This window comes from Lycium ferocissimum, chromosome 4 (genome assembly GCF_029784015.1).
Source record: "Lycium ferocissimum isolate CSIRO_LF1 chromosome 4, AGI_CSIRO_Lferr_CH_V1, whole genome shotgun sequence".
In the NCBI taxonomy this organism is placed as follows: Eukaryota; Viridiplantae; Streptophyta; class Magnoliopsida; order Solanales; family Solanaceae; genus Lycium; species Lycium ferocissimum.
Genome location: NC_081345.1, coordinates 36,139,172 through 36,155,537, shown reverse-complemented (window position 1 = coordinate 36,155,537; position 16,366 = coordinate 36,139,172). Strand labels below are relative to the sequence as shown.

The following is a 16,366-nucleotide window of genomic DNA, read 5'->3' as shown; positions in this document are numbered from 1 at the left end:
CTTTTATCCAAAGCCACCCCATTTTTGTGCTAATTAGAGGTAACAAATATCTTGTGAAATTAATCGAAATGCACAAGCTAGCACAAATATGCTAAGAGGTTTACACTGCTTACTGAATCAAGCTTTCTACCAAGGTAAAATCACTACTTTTACCAAAAAGACACCTTCCCATTTGATATGATTACTTGACGAAATAGCTCCACCCTAGCTTTCATTGAGTCAATTTTGAGCATCGAGAACTTATTCGCTTTACAACTTTATTTTATATGTTACATGTGCTTTTCCTTCAAGATACCAATAAAAGTAGGACTCCAGTTTTGCCCAAAAGTAACAAGAAAAAACGCCCACAAACTGAAAAGGCAAATGTTGTAAACGCATCCACCAAATGACGGCATAATTTTTACACCTACCAAGATCCTGGCATTACCATTTACACAATGCATAATTAAACCCCATGCAGTCACAGGTACACAGCAAAATTGTTCAAGAGAAAATTGCATGGGGGCACCTGAAAAGGGCAACAGATCTAATATTGTACCTAATAACTTAACCTAAGAGACGAGTTTTGGGAGGTAACTGCACAAGGTTAAGACTCCATGTGCAGTTAAAACCAGAGCTATTTACATAAACCATTTGTCTAAACATCCATTAACCACATAAAGCTAAGCAGGAGGCTCACAGGCCTTAACAGAAGAACATGGAACTAGAAACATTCTCATTAAGCCGGGGCAACTGAGGAACTGTTACTGGACCAGCATTTGTTATACCATCCTTGCCTGACGATGTCTCTGATGCATCCTCGAATTTCATCCATTGTCCAACCTGTGTGGCCGCTAAATGGGCATAACTTACCGGAGCCACTGCACAATGGAAAAAAATATGATGGCAGAAACAAGACGTGCAATCAAGCAAAAAAGAAATATAACATCTATGCACGTGTGTGTTTGGGGATGGGGGAGGACCAGAAGCGGGAAGCATATTTTTTAGGATATGTATATATTTACCAATGGATATAGCAGTAGTGCTTCTCTGATACCTGCAAGGATTGTATAAAAATTAGAATGACTGCAATTTTTAACAGTTTATCTAGTTAACTGCAGCTGCTATAATTTAAAAGTTAAAATTCGACACTGAATACTCACACATAGGACAGATTATGAACAAGGTCTTGAAGTTCATCAGGTGAGAAACCAACTTCATCCAACAACACATGGTAATGTGTAGGTCTTGTGGTACCCTACCAATCATAATATCCAAATGAGCTGATTTATAGATATTCCACCAACCTTTTAACAAAATGGCACAAAGTAAACTTTGATAAACTATTAGTGCCCAACACAAAAGCCATTTGTTACATGAAGCAATTAATTTCAGGCAGTCCATTCTATAAGCTGCTACCACATTTTACGATTTAATAATACACATTGGCATCAGTGTCATACCATTCTATTTCTAGCCTTTCTGTCAATATAACCAAGTTCAGGATACAAATGGAAAAGGTAGGAGGATAGGCTTCAAAGGCTATCTTCCATATCCATGATTCACAAGATTAAATATAATAAAAGATGAAATTAACACAAGGATATCCACTGAAGCTTCTCCCAGCTTTATCTTTACAAAAGTTCAACAGTTTATGCATGATTAGGGAAGAATGAGATACTGATTATAGAGGAAAGCACGCCTTAAAAAGAGAAAAGGACTGCACTAGGAAAAAAAAAATGAAGAATGCACTACCAGATACAACAACAACAACAACCCAGTGAAATCCCACAACGTGAGGTCTGGGGAGGGTAGAGTGTACGCAGACCTGACTCCTACCAAGGTAGGACGGCTGTTTCCGAAAGACCCTCGGCTCAATAGAAAGCATAAAAGCATAAAAGCATAACACGAGGTCAGATAAGGCCAAGAGATTCAAAGGAGTAAATCAAGCAGTAATTATAACTACTACTGCTTCAACCATATAACAAAACAGAACAGAAAACTCACAATCATGCCCGCATGGGCACACAGATAGAAGTCGTAGTTCCTTGGGTGACAAACTTTGTTGTCAATGATTGTCCCTGCACAAAATGTAAGTGTAAATGAATTGATCCAGTGCATTCATTACAACCAAAACTCGCTGTGACTTCTATTATTACCAGGAGGAACATTATCAGGAGATCCAGCCTGGAAAAATTTTGTATGATGATTTTTCTGAGCAACAATGATCACAAACTTCGGCGACCACTTTTCATCTAGAAACTTGCAGGCCTACATGCATAGAACAGATGATTTAGCACGAGACTCTCGTATTTCCAGATTCAAGTGTAATTATATATTAAGACAGCATTTATCAGAGTGCAGAACCTCAATGAGCTGGTCCAGCTCAATGTTTAGAACTTGATTAAATTGTGATTCGCTGACACCATCCCTGACATTTTTGAAAGGGGCCATTAGCAAAACCATCAAAGAATAACACGTGTACGAAGTTACTGCTATGTGACAAGAATTAGGCAGGTGGAACACACAGTAAGAATGACAAACAATAGAACAAGACAACTATCAATCAGCTACTCCTCATTCCCAAGAGTTGGAGTCAGCTACATGAATCCTCTTAAACTAAAGAATAACTGGACAAAAATGGCGGAAAATGAAGTAGAGCAAAAGGTCAGACTCCAATTTCATGTTCAATACAAATTTCTGAAGCATTTAGACATTCATCATACACGAAGTGTCAATAATATAACAATAGCACTTAAGATTGCACATAATTTATTTATTTTTGAAACAGGTACTATTGAAAATTGCACATAATTTGCTGCAAACAAAATACAGAACAGGCTGGGATAGATCACCTGAATACTATGATATGCTCAGGCTTCCTCTTCCCTGAACTCACATAAAAATCTAGCAAAAGTTCCCTGCAATTTTAAATTTTATTTATAATCAGGAAGTTAATTCTAGGAAACCAACAGGATATCGATAACCAACAGAAAATTGAAAGAAACCCGCAAACCATTATGCAATTAGTTTTACACCATAAGAAAAAGCAGCAAACCGTTAGACAGAGAAACCCAGCTTTAAGATGCATAAGATAGATTAGAAAGATGTGCAATGCAGCTGACTGCTCCAGAGACTGATTAGAAAGAACATCACAGCGCCATTGGAGCTTTGTATTTGGTTGAAGTAAACTCAATCCAAACTAACAAAGTGGTATGCTCTTTTCTTTTCCATACGACATCAGAATTCTGGTGAAGCAACTTACTCAAGATACAAAGTGCAACCTATCATGCACCACCCCCTCTTTTTTTTTTATATATATATAACTGTGGTGCTCAGGCCAGCTTGCGACCTATCATGATCCCTTATTTAACACCAAAAATAAATAATCCCTAGTGCAGCTAAACTGACTCAAAGATCACAATGTAACAGGCAGAACTCTCTTGTATAAGTGAGTTCCGAACAGCCTCAGTTAATTCACTCCTCGGCCCAAAAGAAAACAATTTAAAGAGAAAACTAAGCCTACAAAACCTAACTCACCTCATAATCCCATCATCCTCGGTGTCTGAAACTTTTTTAAATAGGTTATCAATCATCTCCACTTTAGGAGATTGAGTGCGCACAGAAGCTCTATAACGAGATATTGAAGGCCACTGCCTTGAGCTCACAACCTGATCAAGCGATAATATAGAGTGAAATTCTTTTAACAATTGGGAATAAAAGGTAATCAAAGTTAGTGAAAGAACATACTGCAGCAATTGATGGGACATCAGATTGGCCGGGGGAACCATGTGACACGTCCATTCCAAGAATTATGGTGGGAACCTTAGATACCATGGGGATGGTAGAAGAAAGCTCAAAAGCTAACACAGAATTTAAACCACCAAGCTGCCAACAGAAATTGTGTGATGTTAAGGACTGAGCCAGGGAATGATGGAAGAAAGGAAGGTGCCAGGATGATAGCACTGAAACAGATGCTCAGAGAACTCTCACCTTTGCATTGATCTTAAGTAGAAGGTTTGTGAGATAATTATCATTGACTCTTCCAGGAGCCAAGCATTGGGTTACTATACCATAATCGGCCAGATTTTTCCGCTTCCATGGTCCTTCAAGTTTCATCAGTCAATTATGTTAGTAATAAGCAACAAGTGATATGCTTAGTGGCCAAAAGAACAAGTAAATCAGACTAACCATATATGACACAATTTTTCCTCTCAGGAAGAAGACAGAGAAGAAATTTTGGGGCACCAGGAAGTTTTGACTGGACCTCTTCAAACATTTTATCAACTCTGACAACAGGTGGAGCCCTTCTAAGCTGTGGAGACTCTTCAAACACATCAAAGGGAGGTTCCACACTCTGAAACATTAAAACAGGAATAATCAAAATCATCTTTATACCCAGTTTAAAGTATTAGCACTTGTAAAACATACAATTCCTTTCATCTCCCCAATTCTTGTCAAATCTCTGACTAGGCCACGGACATCACAGCGTGCAGAAAAGTTGACAACAGCCCAACGCTCTACCTTTGCTGGTTCAAAGAATCTCTGCCATTATAGATAAAAAATGAAAAACTCAAAGCACATCATAACAACAACTACGTCGCAATCCCAAGCTAGTCTGCAGTCACAGAGGAATTCAAAGCCAACATATCTTAAACGAGATTATGAGATGAACCCCATAGATCTGGTGGAAAAATCATATGGGAGGTAGCGTTCAACTATACCTTATTATTAAAATTCCACCTGCCATTTCGTGTGAAAAGGTCATCTCCATTTCCTGCCTTCAGCTGCCACATAACGAATATATAACCTCAAACTCACTATGTGAAGACTCAAAAACATCGGTAAAAGAGTTATACTGTAATGGATAAAATACCTTAGGGGCAGGCAGAACACGCCCGTCAACCTGGGTGAAGTTGCTACTGATCGAGACGCCGCAAGAACGAAGCAGAGGCTCAGCATCATAATTGTTGATTTTGAGAGCCTTTCGCAATGCAGTAGGAAATTAATTAAGTATAACCAGAGCATGCAAAAGGTTCCGTTAGGGTAGAAGAGACTTACATTGCTCAAAATTTGCATTCTCTCCTGTGGCTTTTGCCTAGACTTCTCCACCAAGGAAGCCCTCTGAAAGGTGGACAATGCTTTTGTGTACCTTTGCAACGAGACCAAAGTGCATAGCTGCAACACTCAACGAAAAATTTAAAATCGGAATTACAAAACACAATACATAAAAAGCTGTAAATTTTATGCCAGTCTTTTCACCTCAACGGGGAAATAGGTGGGACGTTTGGGCTTTCCCACATTAATACACGGCAAATCAGCGGAATATCGCAAGTCTATGTTACGATGATTAACAAAGTAATCATAAACTGTCACTTCTGATGTTTGCACTTCACCATCCGCATCTTTGCTCCTCTGCTTTAGAGTAAACCTAAGAATGTCAAGAGAAAGATAAGTTTGTGCCATTACATTATAGCAAATCAATGTCTATCATCCTGCACAAGTACATCTTAGTCGAGCCAAGGTTGAAGCAAGAAATAACTAGATCATGGCTCACATACATCTGCTCACGACAAGGTTTTTCACTCAATCCAGTTATTTTGTACTCTTGGTTAGCGGGAGCAGTCTTCACCCTCAGATTCTTCAGCACACGTTTTGCCTAATCAAGTGTAGAGAATCATTTGCTTAGAACGTGATTATAAAAGAAGATTAATAATCACATAAATAACAACGCACCTTCGCCCAATCAAGTGAAAAGGGATCTTTTGCATTTTGGTTCGCTATCAAAAAATCAACCACAGGCCCGGGCTGGATGATCATCGTGGTCGACACGTCTGTGATCAAAGAAAACACAAGATATTGATCACATTTTATTTGAGATAAGTATGAAACACGAAACCTAGAATATTTACCAATGTTCAAAGACAATCCAGACTGGGTGGTCCGAAAACTCGAGTGGAACCCCCGGCAGCCAAGAACACCACCTCCAACATCGGCAAAATTCTTTGGGTCATTGTGAAAAAAGGACTGACGAACAAGTAAACAGCCCCTAATACAAGAATAGTCATTACGTACCAATTAAGAGGCATGAAAATACTTGTGCAGCAATCAACTCATCCAGAAAAAATAAATAGATATATAACGTACTGTTTTGCCGCATGCTGCCTTAAAATGATATCCAAAACTCTCAAGGCTTCTTGAGAGTTCTCAGACTCTTGACCCCGCAAAGCATTTGCAATTGCCTGCATTGGAATCTTGGCAGCGAAGCTAATCTCCACCTTATAAGTTTTTGATTGGTATGGCCTCCTTAATCTTTTCCTATCAGTTTCATTTGGACTTCCATTCCTATTAGGGCTGGTGTTTCCATTGCTTCCGTTGTTCCTGTAAATAAGGTGGTGAATAGAGTGAAAATCAAAATAAGAACTTGGGAACAAATCAAATTAAGCCAACTCTGAGAACCAACCTGTTAGATGTTACGTCATCTAGGACCACCGTGAACTCTAATTTATTTCTAGGTAGCGAACCAATGGTGAACAAGCTTTTCTCCCCATCGTATGCAAAATCCTTCCCAGCCAATTCGGTATCATATGTTTCGTGCACTCTATCCAGAACTTTTCTGCCAATTCCTTTTCCTTCGACAGGTCGACCATCCTCATAAAATAGGGCAACCTGTTAACAGGCAGAGTTAACAATGGCATGATATTACATGATTGTATTCAGAAGAGAAAAGATAGGAAAATGTCAAGGAGAGGTATGTGAAAGCATACACTGTAATGAAAGAAGTGCCCGTCAACATTAGACACGTTCACTTTAAAGTGATTAGTAAGGATCGGAATCTTTTGTCCCTTGGTTCCAAGGCCACGCCTAGCCATGGGAACGCGTAAAACCTTCTTCTTCACCGGCTCTGGCTCTGCTTTTGCTGGAGAGAAATCAGGCGGAACAGGCGGCGGAGGAGGCAGAGCCTCTATGGATCCGCCATTGTGTTCTTCAGCCATCACCACGATCTTCAATAAAAAAGAATACAAGTGTCATAAGATTCTCAGAAAAACTGGAAAATTTTATGCAAAGATCTTTTGTAAACAAAAAGATGCACTTAGGGAGAAGTCAATAAGAGAAACTAAATGCAGACATGAGACAACTACTAATCACTAATTACAGTCTTTGGTCTACCTTTACCTATGTAATAACAAATGAAATGGCAATGCAAAAGATAGTATTGGATAATGAATGCAAGTGATTTAACTCTGAAAAAATCTAGGAGTGAAAAGATCCAAAATGCAGTAGCCAACACAACAATGAAGCCATAAACCAAGCAAGAATTATAGCAAGTAGTTCACTTTATAAATGAATGCAAATTGGTGAGTGCTATGCCATGTCATTTTGCAAATAGTGTGGCCATAAAGTTGCACAAAATGTGGAAGGTAAATCTGCAACTGAAAGTACCAGTTTCCAAAATACAAGCAAAAATGAAATGTTAAAAAAACTTATCCTATCTGTCTCCTTTCTCTTGGTCAGTAATACTGACTTCCAAAAACAAAAAGGACTAGAGACTAGCACCCAAAAACAGAACACTCATTTAATTGTTTTTAAGAAAAAGACATCACTATCGGTCACTCTTGTTCAAAGTGGTTGAGGGAGTTCTCTCCACACCACTAGGTCATGAGTTCAAGGCTGGTACCAAAAAAAAAAAAGACATCACTTTTTGCAAGCCACTTAAAATTGCAACATTATGCCTCAAAGTAGAGGCATGATAAGAAAACTATCATTGCTAAAAAGCAGAAATTGCATGAATTAAAATATGTTAAGTAACTTCTTTTTGGCAGAAATATAGTACATTTTTAAGGTCAAATCTAACCAGTGAACTACAACTTATACAATTGCCGGCACCATTTAAACTAAAATCAGAAGGGCCAATAACGCTTAAATAGCTTAATTGGTTGTGCAGGATACCTTTTTTTCAGCAACCACCCAAACACAGGAAATTAGTTTTGTTTTTTTAAGGAAATTTTCCGAGGAAAACATTTTCCGTCTAAGCATCTAAGTGGAAAATTTATAGCATATTACCAAAGAAAACGTAATAAAACTTCAAAAAAATAAAATACCTTGAGCGGAGGCAAAAGCAGGGAATCCAAGGCAAAATAGCACAAGCATTACTACAAAAGGGCCATAAACCAAGCACCACACAAGCCATAACTCACACATGCAAGAGGAAACAATTTTTTTTTTCAGGAAAAATGGTACCAAGAAAGATAACTTTCCGAAAATTTAAGCACAAGATAAGTCTTCGTCAGCTTACTGGTTTTGGAATAAAAAAAAAAACATGTCAAGTTAAACAGCCTACACCACCAAAAAGCCCAGAACGTTACACTAGAAGCACAAAAAAGATGGAAAAAGCAAACCCCAGATAGCATTTCAACCACATCGCACTAATAACAAAATACTCATATATATGCTATAATTCAAGAAAACGCCAAACTCAGCACAAAAAGTCTTCTTTAGCTTACTGTTTTTGAAAATTCATGTGAAGTTAAGCAACCTCCACCACCAAAAAGCCCAGAAGTTTGAACTAGAAGCGCAAAAAAGAAAGAGGGGGGGGGGGGACAAACCCCACTTAGCAGTTTAACCACATTCAAACAACTAGATTGCACTGATAACAAAATACCCACATGCCAGCTATACTTCAAGAAAGCACTAAATTTAGATTTTCAACCACCACAAAGCCCAGAACTTTTCACTAGAAGCACAAAAAAAGAGGGAAAAACAAACCCCAGATGGCATTTTAACCACATTCAAACAACTACGAGGCACTGATAACAAAATATCCACATGCTATACTTCAAGAAAACACTAAATTTAGCTTTTCAACCACCACAAACCCCAGAACTTATTACTAGAAGCACAAAAAAGAGGGAAAAAACAAACCCCAGATAGTATTTCAACCACTGCACTGATAACAACATAACACATGCTATACTTCTAGAAAACACTAAATTTAGCTTTTCAACTACCATAAACCCCAGAACTTTTCACTAGAAGCATAAAAAAGAGGGGAAAAGCAAACCCCAGATAGCATTTTAACCACATTTAAACAGCTAAACTGCGCTGATAACAACACACCCACATGATATACTTCAAGAAACAATAAATGAACCTTTTCAACCACAAACCCCATAACTTTTCACTAGAGTCTAGAAGCACAAAAAAAGAGGGGAAAAACAAACCCCAGATAGCTTTTCAACCACATTCAATGAATTACACTGCACCGATAACAACATACCCACATGCTATACTTCAAGAGAACACTAAATTTAGCTTTTCAACCACCACAAACCCCATAGCTTTTCACTTAAGGCACAAAAAAGATGGGGAAAATACCAACAACAGATAGCATTTTAACCACATCCAAACATTGCACTGATGACAAAGAACCACATGCTATACTTCAAGAAAACACTAAATGTACCTTTTCAACCACCACAAAACCCATAACTTTTCACTAGAAGCACAAAAAAGGAGGGGGGGGGGGGGGAGGGGACACCGGTTAGCTTTTTTTTTTTTTTTTTTTTTTTTTTTTTTTTTTTTTTTTTTTTTTTTTTTTTGAACAGAACCCCGGCTAGCATTTAAACCACATTCAAACAACTACACTGCAACAACAACAAATAACCCACATGCTATACTTCAAGAAAACACTAACAGCCCGTTTGGATTGGCTTATAAGTTGCTGAGCTGTTTTCAGCTTTTTTGAGTGTTTGGCTGGCCAGCTTATAAGCCATTTTGTGCTTAAAATAAGCCCAAAAAAATAAGTTGGGGTAGCCCAACTTATTTTTTTGGCTTATAAGCTGTTTTCAGCTTATAAGCTGCTTTTTTTAAGCTAAGCCAAACGGGCAAATATAGCTTTTTCAACCACCACAAACCTCAGAACTTTTTACTAGAAGCACAAAAAGGAGGGGAAAAACAAACCCCAGATAGTATTTCAAAAAGAACTACACTGCACTGATAACAACAAACCCACATGCTATACTTCAAGAAAACACTAAATTTACCTTTTCAACCACCACAAACCCCATAACTTTTAACTAGAAGCACAAAAAAAGTGGGGAAAAACAAAAACCAGATAGCTTTTCAACCACATCCAAACAACTACATTGAACTGATAACAAAATACCCACATGCTATACTTCAAGAAAACACTAAATTTAGCTTTTTAGCCACCACAACCCCCAGAACTTTTCACTAGAAGCCCAAAAACCGCGCGGGAGGGGGGAAACCCCAGCTAGCATTTCAACCACATTCAAAGAACTACATTGCACTAATAACCAAATATCCACATGCTATACTTCAAGCAAACACTAAATTTAGCTTTTCAACCACCACAAACCCCAGAACTTTCCACTAGAAGCACAAAAAACGAGGGGAAAAACAAACCCCAGCTAGTGTTTTTTTTTTTTTTACAGAACCCCAGCTAGCATTTTAACCACATTCAAAGAACTACACTGCACTGATAACAAAATACCCACATACTATACTTCAAGAAAACACTAAATTTAGCTTTTCAACCACCACAAACCCCATAACTTTTCACTAGAAGCACAAAAAAGAGAGGGCGGGGGGAGACAAACCCCAGCTTTTTTTATTTTTTTAACAGAACCCCATCTAGCATTTTAACCACATTCAAACAACTACACTGCACTGGTAACCAAAAAAAACCCACATGCTATACTTCAAGAAAACACTAAATATAGCTTTTCAACCACCACAAACCCATAACTTTTCACTAAAGCACAAAAAAAAGGGTAAAAAACAAACCCCTGATAGCATTTCAACCACATTACACAAATAACAAAATACCCACATGCTACACTTCAAGAAAACATCAAATTTAGCTAGAAAAACCATACCTAAAGCTCAAATTAGGCGGATGAAGAAGCAAAACGAAGAGCTGAAACCCTAATGTACGACAAAAGAGAAAGATAATAGTGAGGTAGTAGTAGAGATGGAGATTGGAGAGTGACAGAGTAGAGTATTTTATAATTATACGTTGTAATTTTTGACAGCAACGTGCACATAAAAACATAAACAACTGTACTACAAACTCTATTTGGCCTCCACGTGTTCCCATCGTTATAATCTATGTTCTCTTGAGAGTTTTTTCAGAATTTTAGTGGATAAGAGCAAAACCCAATAAAGGGTATATGGTCTTTTTGAACTTGTTTAGTGGTCATTTTCTGATTTATTTATATACTAGTTCGGTGAGGCTAGCTTTTTGAACTTGTTTATTAGTGGTCACTTATTTATATATTAGTTAATAGCGCGCTTATATATAATTTTCTCGATTTATTTATATCTACCACATGTAGATATTTTAATTAAAAAATATAATTTATGTTAGTAATATTTAAATCTCATATAAATATATATTTTCAATATATAAAAGCAAAACTCTCATTTCACTCCTTTAATATTTTAACTTTTATTTTGACGAAATTATTTACTTCAAATCAAATGCGGAGTCAGAATTTGACGGTCATGAGTTCTGGATCCTAATTTTTTAAAAGTTATTTTGTGCATTAATAATCTATATATAGTTAATGAACTTTTAAGACAAATACAAAATTTATGCGTAGATGGGTTTCTCATCCCTTAATTAGGGGTCACGGGTTCGAGCTTGGGTATGAAAAAATCTTTGGAGGGAGCGCTTTCCCCGAATAGGCGCTACACAGTGCAAATTATCTGGATTAATCGGGCTCAAATACGGATACCGAGCACCTGGATAGAAAAAAAAAAAAAAATGAGGTAGGAGGTTCGGCGCTTTTCGAAAAGTAGACCTTCAGAACAAAAAGTAAATTTGATTTTAAAAAATAAGATTAGGACCTCGAAATAATTAATTGAAATGTTTGACATTTTATTGAAAACTTTTGTGAGGATTACAAAAGCCTTTTAGTTGCCCCTTATATAATAGTAATATTTATTTTGAACTAAGTATAAAAGTTAAAAATATTGCTCTATAATATAAAACTGAGGGAGTAAGGAGAAAAAAAAAAACACAAATAATTATTACAATATCAATATACAAATTAAAGAGAATGAACTTAAGAAAAATAATTGGTGTTAAGAATTGGGAATAACCAACCAAATGCAACAATTGGAACACACTTGGTGCAATATGAATGGTCAGTCAAAAATGTGAGGATACAAAACTTGCATATTCTCCCTTATATATAAGTACTAGTCCCTGAAAGCCCGTGCTGAGCCCAGGCCCAACATCAAGATAAAGAGAACTCATAATTATAAAAAAATTAATTAGGAAAAAAAACAATTTGTGTTGCGTTCTTTTATGTAACTCATTTAATATGGTTGCTTCTTAATTATGTATCATTAAATTATTTAAGTTGACCACATAATTCGATAACTTACTAAAAGAATTGTTTATGAGGAAGCGAGTATTATAGGAAATAAGTAATAAGAAGGCACATATAATTTGATGTTTTTTAAACTAACATAATTTGAAGTATGAAAAACAATTTCAAACTAACTATAATTGTAAATCGAAAAGACATTTTAGCATTTTATGAATTTTGTTAACATATAATTTTTAGTTTAAGATAAAAATAGATTATTTTGGTATATATTGAGTAGCACTCATAATTTCATCAAAGATATGTTGGTAAAATATGACAATTAAAGCCTACGTCTAAATACATCTATAGACACTATATTTATTCTTTCATTGAGAGATTTAGCGAACTTAACTATAAATACAAATAAAATAAAATTTAAAAAAAAATTGACTCTTAACTTATTTTAATAGATGCTAGTTCTAATTAAATCATAAAAAAATATTAAAAATATCAAAAATTAAATGTTAAACTTTGTTTTCCTTTCGAAAAATCCATGCGAGGAAATGTATTTCTTTTTCATTTTTTTTATTCTTAGTGAAATATTATTTTGTATAATTTACATCATAATAACCTTATAACTAAGCTATCAATCTCAAATAAGTTAGGATCGATTAAATTTCAACAATTTAATCATGTCTCAATGCGACGACATATCTAATAATTTTGTTCCTTCCGTTTCTATTTTTTGAGGATCGATCTTGAACTCATTTTCTATTATACAAAATTGTGTTAAATATCATACCTAAATTTATGTTTTCAAAATACCAACTAAAGATCATTATTAAACAAGAGCATGGGAAATTTAAAAGTAATTTTAAAATTTACCAATGGAAAATATCATCTATAGAATACTTTTTCAACCGTAAATGAGTTCTTTAAATTATTGTATTTTCTTATCTTTGTCACAAATGTTTCTGTTAGATATGACATCATCATTTTGGACAACTTTTGAAGCATTTTAAAAGAGCTCAATTTTGTTATATTACGCAATGTGGCAATCAAAGTAATAAAGAAATAAAGTAGCTATAAAATTATGGGATAGCAAAAGTACATATCCACTTGCAAAAAGTTAATTTGAGGGACCATATATTACCAAAATAGATTTGGAAGTGTCTTGATTTATTGAAAAAAAACTTTGACATATGATGCAATAAACATCAAATACAGGGACAAAATTGAAAGTGCAAACCTTTTGGTTAGCAAGCTCCCCAACAAGAAAGTTGAGAAGTAACTAAGGACTACAAAACCCATTACATTCTCACTTATTATATATAGTAATAACTAGTTATGGAAGGCCCGTGCTAAGCCCGGGACCAAAATCAAAATATAAAAATATAATCTTTTATTAATTAAGTATAACCTGCTATTTCTTCTGTCCTAATTTATGTGATACACATTCCTCTTTAGTCTGCACCAAAAAAAAAATGATACATTTCTATATTTAGAAATAATCTAACTTAAAACTTCCCCTTTTACCCTTAATGAAATGATTTACAGCCACACAAATATCTATGACATGTTTTAGGCCACAAGCTTCAAAAATCCTTATTTTCTTTCTTAAACTTTGTGTCTAATCAAACTATATCACATAAATTGGGACGGAGGGAGTACATTTTTCTACCGGATAACCAATTTAATGTATTTGCAGGTTAATGATATCTTATTAATAAGTTTTATAATTATTAAAGTTTCTTCGTCACACAATTAGATGATTTTTAACAAAAAATTTATTTATGAGGAAGAAAGTTAAGTAGAAAGATTAGCAAATCTCAAAGGGACACAAGGATTCGATATCCTAAACTAACATGATAAAGTTGGATAATTACAACTTGCAAAAATCATAAATCGAATAATATTTTCATATTTTTGTGAATTTGTGAGCGTGTGATTTTATTTATAGATAAAAATAAATCTGTTTTGATACTTATTAAATTATGCACCCATTATTTTGTGTTAAGGGTTTATGCTGGTTAAATGTGATTTTTAACCTTAATTTTAGACTAAATAATCTTTAAAATTATACTTGAAAATCATTTTAGTACAATTTTTTTAAACACATGAGCTCGGTAAAGGATAAATATAATGTAACAGAAATGCCTACATGTAAGTAAACAAATTTTTAGAAATTCCCAAATTCAATAATGCATGTATAAAGTAAAAAAAAAAAAATGCCTACATGTAAGAATAAAAAAAAAATGCCTATATGTAAGAATCTACAACCAATGAATCAATAACAGGAGCTAAAAAAAAAAAGTTGGAGGATAATAAGCAACAAATGAAAAGGGAAAAACAAGAGAACGACAAGAAGCAAGAATATCTAGTAAAGAATTTTTTTTTTTTTTTTTTAGGATAATAGATAAGATCAATACAAGAAAGTGAAAGAAGAAATAAGGTAGGTGTTCGACAGCTTTTAAAAAGTAGACCATAAGAACAAAAAGTAAAGTTGACATAGGGATCTCGTAGCTCAGTTGGTTGGCTACCTGAACTTTCACCTTGTTGGTGAGGCTTCAAATCCACACGTCATAATCCCCTTCTGCATGTCCCCTTCTCCCACCCCTATGTACTAAAATTTTTTTTTAAAAAAAAGTAAATTTAACTTTAAAAATTAAAATTAGGACCTAAAAGTAACTAATTGAAAAGTTTAACATTAATTTGGAAATTTTTGTGAGGGCTACAAAAGCCTTTGATTCTCTCTTATATACAATAGTAATAATCCAAGAGAGGATTGAATTCAATATTATTTCTGACCCAACAAAAAAAAAAAAGAATTCAAGAATATTTATGTAACCATTGTATGCACGAGACCAAAAGTGAAAAGTGGGTTAGTGTTGTTTTGATTTCCAATATATTAATGGGACATTTAGTGGGAATGTTCCCCACTTTATATGGGGTTGGATTTCCTTGTCGTTGTTTTCGCAACGCTCAATGCATATCCGTCCATCTAAATTTGTCATTTTTTTTTCATTCTCACACCTCGATTAGTGCTGTTTCTAATGAATTCCTGGACTTGATTTTAATTGTGTCTATCAAACACAATCCGACTTACATAACATATATGGCGAGTTTCAATTTTTTTAGTCTTACGCGTGAATCTCAATCGCATCCTATGTGAAAAATTCAACCAATTAAAACACCCCACCCATTTTAATTATACACATCAAATATTAAGTTTTGGTTCTGATCTTTAGTTTTCCAGTTTTGGTTTCTTATTTTTCAGTTTTTGATTTTCCAGTTTTAGTTTCCAATTTTTATTTTTCAGTTTTGGGTTTTTATTTTCCAGTTTTGGTTTCTTATTTTTCAGTTTTTATTTTTATTTTCAGTTTTAGTTTCCAATTTTAATTTCTTATTTTCCAGTTTTGTTATTTGATTGGTTTAAGCGGTGATTCTTCACTTCTATAAACACAATAGCACACTTCTTTCTATCTGATGTGCATAATCAAAATGGGTAAGGTGTTTTAATTGGTTGAATATTCCGCGTAGGATGCGATTGACATTCAAGCCCAAGGCTAAAAAAAATTGAAACTCACCATATATGTTATGTAAGTCGGATTGTGTTTGGTAGACACACTTGATGCCCCAATAGGAACAACACTTAATTAAGATGTCAAAATGGAAAAAATGGTCAATTTCATGGACCGCATTAAGCTTTTCCGTAATTATTGTTACTTGTATAAAGTAAAATATAAAGTAAACTATCTTTTTCTCTTGCATTATAAGATCGCTCTACCTAAATGTGCGGTCCAACCGAGACAGTATCGTTAGGTGATATTGCATATGTTAACTTTTAGTGGATATAATTATTCGATAATTGTGATGATGAAATAAAACATGTATTTAATGTAATTATTTTGGGTGAAATATTATTTGATCTACTACCTTTTATGATAATTATAGTTTAATTAGATATCAATTTGATTTATTACAAAATAAAACAGTCTGGAATAAAAATGTAATTGTGTTAATATCCAAGTCGATAATCAGGTTTTTAG

At 34.7% G+C, this 16,366-nt stretch overlaps 1 protein-coding gene across 2 annotated transcripts; it reads right to left on the bottom strand.

Annotated features, from left to right (window-relative positions):
* Window positions 1-352: 352 nt before the first annotated feature.
* Window positions 353-11,027, bottom strand: LOC132052624 (protein argonaute 4-like). 2 transcript variants are annotated; one of them, XM_059444242.1, is made up of 23 exons: window positions 10,878-11,027; window positions 6,747-6,983; window positions 6,443-6,648; window positions 6,127-6,360; window positions 5,892-6,028; window positions 5,716-5,813; window positions 5,541-5,638; window positions 5,242-5,410; window positions 5,041-5,157; window positions 4,856-4,963; window positions 4,704-4,766; window positions 4,411-4,524; window positions 4,171-4,336; window positions 3,973-4,085; window positions 3,730-3,867; window positions 3,520-3,650; window positions 2,835-2,900; window positions 2,347-2,410; window positions 2,139-2,250; window positions 1,987-2,060; window positions 1,143-1,237; window positions 1,005-1,036; window positions 353-860 (listed from the first exon to the last, which is right to left on the bottom strand). In XM_059444242.1, the coding sequence occupies exons 2-23, from the start codon at window positions 6,972-6,974 to the stop codon at window positions 685-687; spliced, it is 2,739 nt and encodes a 912-aa protein (XP_059300225.1). In that variant the 5' UTR covers window positions 6,975-6,983; window positions 10,878-11,027; the 3' UTR covers window positions 353-684. The 2 variants fall into 2 exon arrangements, with proteins under 2 accessions (XP_059300225.1, XP_059300224.1); XM_059444241.1 differs by lacking the exon at window positions 10,878-11,027 and adding an exon at window positions 10,023-10,061.
* Between the last annotated feature and the right edge of the window lie 5,339 nt (window positions 11,028-16,366).